Raw genomic sequence first — 9,885 nt, forward strand, 5'->3', positions numbered from 1 at the left:
TGTGTTGTTGTGTATACTTCTGATCCTGTATCTTATCTAGATGTGTTGTTGTGTTTCTGATCCTGTATCTATATGTGTTGTTGTGTTTCTGATCCTGTATCTATCATGTGTTGTTGTGTTTCTGATCGCTATCTATATGTGTTGTTGTGTTTCTGATCCTGTATCTATTGATGTGTTGTTGTGTTTCTGATCCTGTATCTATATGTGTTGTTGTGTTGCTGATCCTGTATCTATATGTGCTGTGTGTTTGCTGACCTGTATCTATATGTGTTGTTGTGTTTCTGATCCTGTATCTCTATCTAGATGTGTTGTTGTGTTTCTGTCTTGTTTTACTTAGTGTTGTTGTGTTTCTGATCCTGTTTTCTAGATGTGTTGGTTGCTTGATCCTGTATCTATATGTGTGTTGTTGTGTTTCTGATCCTGGTATCTTATCTATGTGTTTTGTTGTGTTCTGATCCTGTCTTATCTGTGTGTTGTGTTTCTGATCCTGTATCTATATGTGTTGTTGTGTTTCTGATCCTGTTATCTATGATGGTTGTGTTGTGTTTCTGATCCTGTATCTCTATCTAATGTGTTGTTGTGTTTATCTGATCTGTATCTCTATCTAGATGTGTTGTTGTGTTTCTGATCCTGTATCTATATGTGTTGTTGTGTTTCTGATCCTGTATCTATATGTGTTGTTGTGTTTTCTGATCCTGTATCTCTATATGTGTGTTGTTGTGTTTTCTGATACTCTGTATCTATATGGTGTTGTTGTGTGTTCTGATCCTGTATCTAATGTGTGTTGTTGTGTTTCTGATCTGTATTCTATCAGATGTGTTGTTGTTGTTTCTGATCCTGTATCTATATGTGTTGTTGTGTTTTCTGATCCTGTATCTATATGTGTTGTTGTGTGTTGCTGATCCTGTATCTATATGTGTTTTTGTGTTTCTGATCCTGTATCTCTATTAGATGTGTTGTTGTGGTTTCTGATCCTGTATCTAGATGTGTTGTTGTGTTCTGAACTCCTGATTCTATTGTTGTTGTGTTTCTGTCCTGTATCTAAGTGTGTTGTTGTGTTCTGATCCTGTATCTAGATGTTGTTGTTGTGTTTTCTGATCCTGTATCTAGATGTGTTGTTGTGTTTCTGATCCTGTATCTTATAGATGTGTTGTTGTTTTCTGATCCTGTATCTAGATGTGTTGTTGTGTTCTGATCCTGTATCTCAGATGATGTTGTGTTTGTGTTTCTGATTCCTGTATCTAGATGTGTTGTTGTGTTTTCTGATCCTGTATCTAGATGTGTTGTTGTGTTTCTGATCTGTATCTATGATGTGTTGTTGTTGTTGTGATCCTGTATCTAGATGTGTTGTTGTGTTTCTGATCCTGTATTTCTAGATGTGTTGTTGTGTTTCTGATCCTGTATCTCTAAGATGTGTTGTTGTGTTCTGATCCTGTAATCTAGATGTGTTGTGTTGTTTCTGATCCTGTATCTAGATGTGTTGTTGTGTTTCTGATCCTGCTTATCTAGATGTGTTGTTGTGTTTCTGATCCTGTATCTAGATGTGTTGTTGTGTTTCTGCAGGACTCTCTCCATTCCTTGATGAACACTCTGAGTGCCTCCACCTTTCTTCGTGCGGTGCATCAAACCAACATGAACAAGGTGGGTCATTCAGTATTCACACAACATGAACAAGGTGGGTCATTCAGTATTCACCCCAACATGGACAAGGTGGGTCATTCAGTATTCACCCCAACATGGGCAAGGTGGGTCATTCAGTATTCACAACATGGACAAGGTGGGTCATTCAGTATTCACCACAACATGGACAAGGTGGGTCATCTGTATTCACCCCAACATGAACAGGTGGGTCATTCTGTATTCACCCCAACATGAACAAGTGGGTCATTCAGTATTCACCCCAACATGAACAAGGTGGTTCATTCAGTATTCACCCCAACATGAACAAGGTGGGTATTCAGTATTCACCCAACATGAACAGGTGGGTCATTCAGTATTCACCCAACATGAAAAGGTGGGTCATTCAGTATTCATCCCAACATGAACAGGTGGGTCATCTCAGTATTCACCCCAACATGAACAAAGGTGGGCAGTCCATCACTGCAAGGTCGGGTCATTCAGTATTCACCCCAACATGGACAAGGTGGGTCATTCTGTATTCACCACAACATGAACAAGGTGGGTCATTCAGTATTCACCAAACTGAACAGAGAAGTGGGCTATTCAGTATTAACCCAACATGAACAAGGTGGGTCATTCAGTATTCACCCAACATGAACAAGGTGGGTCATTCAGTATTCACCACAACATGAACAAGGTGGGTCATTCAGTATTCACCCAACATGAACAAGGTGGGTCATTCAGTATTCACCACAACATGAACAGGTGGTCATTCAGTATTCACCACAACATGAACAAGGTGGGTCATTCAGTATTCACCCCAACATGAAAAGCTGCACTGTTTACCCAACATGAACAAGGTGGGTCATTCAGTATTCACCAACATGAACAAGGTGGGTCATTCAGTATTCCCCCAACATGAACAAGGTGGGTCATTCAGTATTCCCACCAACATGAACAAGGTGGGTCATTCAGTATTCACCACAACATGAACAAGGTGGGTCATTCAGTATTCACCCAACATGAACACAGGTGGGTCATTCAGTATTCACCACAACATGAGACAAGGTGGGTCTTCAGTATTCCACCCAACATGGACAAGGTGGGTCATTCAGTATTCACCCAACATGGACAAGGTGGGTCATTCAGTATTCACCCCAACATGGACAAGGTGGGTCATTCGGTATTCACCACACACATGACAAGGTGAGTCATTCAGTATTCACACAACATGAAACAGGTGGGTCCAACATGGACAAGGTGGGTCATTCAGTATTCACCCCAACATGAACAAGGTGGCATTCTAGTATTCCCCACCATGAAAAGGTGGGTCATTCAGTATTCACCCAACATGAACAAGGTGGGTCTTCAGTATTCACCCCAACATGGACAGGTGGGTCATTCTGTATTCACCCCAACATGAACAAGGTGGGTCATTCAGTATTCATCCCAACATGAACAAGGTGGGTCATTCAGTATTCACCCCAACATGAACAAGGTGAGTCATTCAGTATTCACCCCAACATGAGGTGGGTCATTCAGTATTCACCCAACATGAACAAGGTGGGTCATTCTGTATTCACCCAACATGAACAAGGTGGGTCTTCAGTATTCACCAACATGAACAAGGTGGGTCATTCAGTATTCACCCAACATGAAAAGGTGGGTCATTCTGTATTCACCCCACATGAACAAGGTGGGTCATTCAGTATTCACCCAACATGAACAAGGTGGGTCATTCAGTATTCCACCCAACATGGACAAGGTGTCATTCAGTATCATCCCAACATGAACAAGGTGGGTCATTCAGTATTACCCCAACATGAACAAGGTGGGTCATTCTGTATTCACCCACATGAACAGGTGGGTCATTCAGTATTCATCCCAACATGAACAAGGTGGGTCATTCAGTATTCACCCAACATGGACAAGGTGAGTCATTCAGTATTCATCCCAACATGAACAAGGTGGGTCATTCAGTATTCACCCCAACATGAACAAGGTGGGTCATTCTGTATTCACCCCAACATGAACGGTGGGTCTTCTGTATTCACCCAACTGAACAAGGTGGGTCATTCTGTATTCACCCCAACATGAACAAGGTGGGTCATTCAGTATTCACCCAACATGGACAAGGTGGTCATTCAGTATTCACCCCCAACATGGACAAGGTGGGTCATTCTGTATTCATCACAACATGAACAAGGGTGGGTCATTCAGTATTCACCACAACATGAACAAGGTGGGTCATTCAGTATTCATCACAACATGAAAGGTGGGTCATTCAGTATTCCACACACATGGACAAGGTGAGTCATTCAGTATTCACCACAACATGAACAAGGTGGGTTTTCAGTATTCACCACAACATGGACAAGGTGGGTCATTCAGTATTCACCACAACATGAACAAGGTGGGTCATTCTGTATTCACCCAACATGAACAAGGTGGTCATTCAGTATTCATCACAACATGAACAAGGTGGGTCATTCAGTATTCATCACAACATGAACAAGGTGGGTCATTCAGTATTCACCCAACATGGACAAGGTGGGTCATTCAGTATTCACCCCAACATGGACAGGGTGGGTCATTCAGTATTCACCCCAACCACCAGCTGTTGAACTGGGTCTGTTACTGTGCGCTCATAGCGGCTTGAGTCCAGGTCAGAGAAAAGACACATCTAAATGCTATTCATAGTTCTTATGCTGTCTTGCCCATGTACCCTCGTGTGTTCTACTCTATACATTCTACTCTCAGTGTAGGAGCCATTTTGATAGTATGTCTATAGACTTTAGAAACACAACAGAGCCACAACAGAGAGTCAGAGGAGATGGGAAGGAGGGGTCGCTGATGTCAGTGATGTCACGAAGCTCACCCGTCCCACTCTCATTAGAATTTCAGATCAACAAAGTGATGTCACGAAGCTCACCCGTCCCACTCTCATTAGAATTTCAGGTCAACAAAGTGTAGTATATACAGCGCCTTTGGAAAGTATTCAGACCCTTTACTCAGTACTTTGTTGAAGCACCTTTGACAGCGATTACAGCCTCCAGTCTTCTTGGGTATGACTCTAMAAGCTTGGCACACCTGTATTTGGGGAGTTTCTCCCATTCTTCTCTGCAGATCCTCTCAAGCTCTGTCAGGTTGGATGGGGAGCGTTGCTGCACAGCTATTTTCAGGTTTCTCTAGAGTTGTTCGAATCGGGTTCTGGCTGGGCCACTCAATGACATTCAGAGACTTTTCCTGAAGCCACTCCTGCGTTGTCTTGACTGTGTGCTTAGGGTCGTTGTCCTGTTGGAAGGTGAACCTTCGCCCCAGTCTGAGGTCCTTAGCACTCTGGAGCAGGTTTTCATCAAGGATCTCTCCGTACTTTGCTCCGTTCATCTTTCCCTCGATCCTGACTAGTTTCCCTGCCACTGAAAAACATCCCCACAGCATGATGCTGCCACCACCATGCTTCACCGTAGGGATGGTGCCAGGTTTCCTCCAGAGTTGATGCTTGGCATTCAGGCCAAAGAGTTCAATCTTGGTTTCATCAGACCAGAGTATCTGTAGGTGCCTTTTGGCAAACTCCAAGCGGGCTGTCATGTGCCTTATACTGAGGAATGTTTTCCGTCTGGCCACTCTACCATAAAGGCCTGATTGGTGGGGTGCTGCAGAGATGGTTGTCTTTCTGGAAGGTTCTCCCATCTCCACAGAGGAACTCTAGAGCTCTGTCAGAGTGACGATTGGGTTCTTGGTTACCTCCCTGACCAAGGCCCTTCTCCCCCAATTGCTCAGTTTGGCTGAGCTGCCAGCTTTAGGAAGAAGCTTGGTGGTTCCTAACTTCTTCCATTTAAGAATGATGGAGGCCACTGTGTTCTTGTGAACCTTCAATGCTGCTGAAATGTGTTGGTACCCTTCCCCAGATCTGTGCCTYGACACAATCCTGTCTCAGAGCTCTACGGATAATTCCTTCAACCTCATGGCTTGGTTGTTGCTCTGACATGAACTGTCAACTGTGGGGCCTTATATAGACAGGTGTGTGCCTTTCCAAATCATGTCCAATCAGTTGAATTTACCCCAGGTGGACTCCAATCAAGTTGTAGAAACGTCTCAAGGATGATCAACGGAAACAGGAAGCACCGGAGCTCAATTTCGAGTCTCATAGCAAAGGGTCTGAATACTTATGTAAATAAGGTATTTCTGTTTTTTTATTTTTGATACATTTGCTAAAATTCATTAATGGCTATTGTGTGTATATTGCTGAGGAGTTTATGTAATCAATTTTAGAATAAGGCTGTAACGTAACAAAATATGGAAAAAGTCAAGGGGTCTGAATACTTTCCAAAGGCACCGTATAGAATGGCAATGTCTGCTTTAGATTTAATGCCAGGAGCCGCTAGTGGATTTGACAGCTCGAAGGCAGTCCCACCTCTGACACGCCAAAACAACCTCTCTGCGGATGACGGCTGACTGAATAGAGCCCTGAGTGTGCTGCGTGTTCCGGGGCCTTCCATCGCTCCGTGAGGGCCCTCTTTGCGGATGGCGGCTGACTGAATAGAGCCCTGAGTGTGCTGCGTGTTCCGGGGCCTTCCATCGCTCCGTGAGGGCCCTCTCTGTGCCTCTGTAACAACGCCCCTCTGCCAGGACATTCTTCCAGCCCAGGTCAGAGGTGAGGGGTTAGGGTTGGCCCGCCACAGCTGCAGTTGGTTGTGTGTGGGCCATTGTTGCACTACTGACCTGCTGACTGCTGCTGTGGAGGGAGAGAAGAGAGGTCAGCGAGGGGCTGTGGAGCTGGCTCCACTACGTCTCCTCGCTACCACAGAACAGTGGAAAACTAAACAACTTTCCTATTGACATTTAACACATGATGAAGTGCGTTGCCAATAGATTCATTTCCCTCTGGAACTGGCACAAGGCTTTCATGGTTAACAAGGCATGATCACTGTTCTCATTGTCCTCTGAGAGGTTTGGGTTACAGAAGGTTACTGTTACAGAGCCACATGTTCTCACAGAGTCCCCAGTGCCAATCGCTACCATGTCTCACCTTGTCGCCTGTCCCTGGCATGGCAGAAATCCCTCTTCCTTGTCCCCTCCCTTTTCCTCTACCAATCCCTCTCCCTTGTCCCCTATCCCTGTCCCTGGCATGGCAGAAATCCCTCTTCCTTGTCCCCTCCCTTGTCCTCTACCAATCCCTCTCCCTTGTCCCCTATCCCTGTCCCTGGCATGGCAGCAATCCCACTTCCTTGTCCCCTCCCTTGTCCTCTACCAATCCCTCTCCCTTGAAGCTACAAGTGGTGCTAACATCATAAGGTGCTGGCCACTGGTATAAATAAGTACCAGTGTAGTCAGCACTTTTGTTGTGTCACCTTGGTTACAGCCTGCTTATGTCACCTGACAGATGTCGTTGTTGTTTTTCTACTTCTCAGAACGCCAACATGTTTGACCCGGAAGTGGTCCTGAACCAGCTGAGGTATTCTGGGATGTTGGAGACAGTGAAGATCCGCAGGGCTGGGTTTCCTGTCCGCAGGGCTTTTACAGACTTCTACAGCAGGTGAGAAAAACGTACCCTAACCCTAACCCTGTACCTACAGGCAGTAATAACTAGAAGACACAGAAAACATACAGTATCTTGGGTCTACACACTGACACTACAGTATCTTGGGTCTACACACTGACACTACAGTATCTTGGGTCTACACACTGACACTACAGTATCTTGGGTCTACACACTGACACTNTACAGTATCTTGGGTCTACACACTGACACTACAGTATCTTGGGCCTACACACTGACGCTGTACAGTATCTAGGGTCTACACACTGACGCTGTACAGTATCTAGGGTCTACACACTGACACTACAGTATCTTGGGTCTACACACTGACACTGTACAGTATCTTGGGTCTACACACTGACACTACAGTATCTTGGGTCTACACACTGACACAGTTGGTAGTGTGGGGCCCATGTTGCCAACTCTGACCTGCTGGACTTGCGCTGCTCGTCCGAAAGAGAAGAGAGTCAGCGAGCTGGGGAGGCTGGGGCTCCCCACTACTTCCTCCTCGCCTACCACAGACAAGGTGTCGAAAACTAAACAACTTTCCTATGACAATTTAACAAACATGATGAAGTGCGTGCCAATAGATTCATCCTCTGGAACCTGGGCAAACCAAGGCTTCATGGTAACAAGCCATTGATCACTGTTTCTTCATTGTCCTTCTGAAGAGGTTGGGGTTTTACAGAAGTTACTGTTACACAGACCCAACATGTTCCTTCCACAGACCCCAGTGCCCCCAATCGGCTACCCATCTTCTCACCTAGGTCGCCTGTCCTGGCCATGGGCAGAATCCCTTCTCCCCTTTCCACCCTCCAACCTTCCCTACAATCCCCCTCTCCTTTCCCTATCCCCCCTGTCCTGCATGGCAGAAAAGAATCCTTTCCCTTGTCCCTCCCCCCTTGTCCCTCTACCAAATCCCCTCTCCCCTTTGTTCCTATGTCCCTGGTCCTGCCATGCCAGCAAGCCCCCACTTCCCTTGTCCCCCCTCCCTTGTCCTTCCTACCAATCCCCTCCCTGACTAACAAATCGGTGCTAAAACAATCAGTAAAGGTGCTGGCCCACTGTTATAAAAAATAAAACAGTAAACCAGTGTAGTCGGCCACCTTTGTGTGGCACCCTTGGTTTACCCAGACCGCTCTAGTCACCCTGACAGGATGGTTCGTTGTGTTTTCTACCTTCCTCAAAGAACCCCAACATGTTGACCCCGGAAGTGCTCCCTGACAGCTGAGGTATTATCTGATGGTTGAGACAGTGAAGGATCCGGCAGGGGGCTGGGGTGCCGTCGCGAGGCCCTTTTAACAGAACTTTTCTTACAGGCAGTGAGAAAAAAACCGTACCCTAACCCTAACCCTGTAACCTTAACAGGGCCAGTAGGTAAAATAGACTAGAGGACCACAGGAAAAAACATACCAGTATCTTGGTCTACACACTGACACTAACAAGATCTTGGGTCTACACACGACACTACAAGTAGTCCTTGGGTCACACAACAACTTGACACTACAGTATCTTGGTCCTACCACCATGACCACTACAGGTACTGGGTCGACACACTGGACCACTGGACAGTATCTTGGTCTACACCACTGACACGTTAAAAACCATTATCCTTGAGGTCTACACACTTGACACTAACCAGTATCTGTCTACACCACTGAACCACTGTAACCAGGTATCGGTCCACAACCCTGAACACTACCAGTATCTAAGGGCCACCACCAAAACTGGACAACTACAGTAATCCTTGGGTCCTACCACAACTGACCACTACAGTATATTGGGTCTACACCAACTACAACTACATTAACTAGCCTACCACGCACTGAACACGTTGAAACCAGTATCCTTGGTTCTACACACTGGAACACAACAAGTACTTGGGGTCTACAACCAACTACCACTTCCAGTATCTGGCCTTTAACACACTGGGACCCGCCTTTTTTACCAGTATCTAGGGTCCTAAACACCCACTACAAACTTTACAGATTCCTTGGGATCTACACACCTCTGACCACTGTACCAGTATGCTGGTCTAACACACTGACCCAACTACAAAGTAATCCTTGGGGTCATAACCAAAACCACTGAACACTACCAGATTCCTGGGGCCCCTACAAACAACTGACGGCCTGTACAGTATCTAGGGTCTAAAACACAACTGAACCAACTAACAGATCTTGGGTTCCTACCCACAAAACTGGACACCTGTACCCAGGGATAATTGGAGTCTACACAACTGACACCTAACAGTATCGAGGCCTACAACACTGAAACAAAACTTAAACAGTATTCCTTGGTCTACAAACACTTGGACACTAACAGTAATCTAGGGCCTACACCACTGAACCACTACAGTATCTGGGTCTAAACAACGCCAACTACAACTAAACAGTATAGTGGGGTCTAACACACTGACACACAGTTCTAAGGGCCCTACACACTGGACAAACGTACCAGTAGCCTTGGGTTTCCTGAACACCACTGACACTACAGTAATCTTGGGTCTACACACTGGAACAACTACAAGTAATCCTTTGGGCCTACCACCAACTGACCAACTGGTACCAGTATCTAGGGTCTACACAACCTGAACACTACACGGTGTCTGGGTCTAACAACCACTGACCACTGTACAGTTCTAGGGTCTAACCACTGACAACTACAGTATATTGGGCCGACACACACTGAACCACTACCAGTATCTTGGTGTCTCACACAAA

General features: G+C 45.7%; 1 protein-coding gene and 1 long non-coding RNA gene across 2 annotated transcripts in view; both read left to right on the forward strand.

Moving 5' to 3' along the window:
* Positions 1–1,632, forward strand: part of LOC112076578 (uncharacterized) — a 6,684-nt gene extending 5,052 nt beyond the window's left edge. The window contains exon 3 of the long non-coding RNA XR_002895219.2: positions 1,564–1,632. This is a non-coding gene — a long non-coding RNA (uncharacterized lncRNA). The remainder of the gene's footprint in view (positions 1–1,563) is intronic.
* A 605-nt stretch (positions 1,633–2,237) lies between these two features.
* The window catches only part of LOC112076579 (unconventional myosin-X-like), a 16,678-nt gene continuing 9,030 nt past the window's right edge, over positions 2,238–9,885 (forward strand). Inside the window, exons 1-2 of the mRNA XM_024143314.1 lie at positions 2,238–2,248; positions 7,035–7,159. Coding sequence (XP_023999082.1) covers positions 2,240–2,248; positions 7,035–7,159 — 134 coding nt within the window. The 5' untranslated portion in view covers positions 2,238–2,239. The remainder of the gene's footprint in view (positions 2,249–7,034; positions 7,160–9,885) is intronic.

The sequence above is a fragment of the Salvelinus sp. IW2-2015 genome, unplaced genomic scaffold (assembly GCF_002910315.2).
Source record: "Salvelinus sp. IW2-2015 unplaced genomic scaffold, ASM291031v2 Un_scaffold3855, whole genome shotgun sequence".
Taxonomy (NCBI): domain Eukaryota; kingdom Metazoa; phylum Chordata; class Actinopteri; order Salmoniformes; family Salmonidae; genus Salvelinus; species Salvelinus sp. IW2-2015.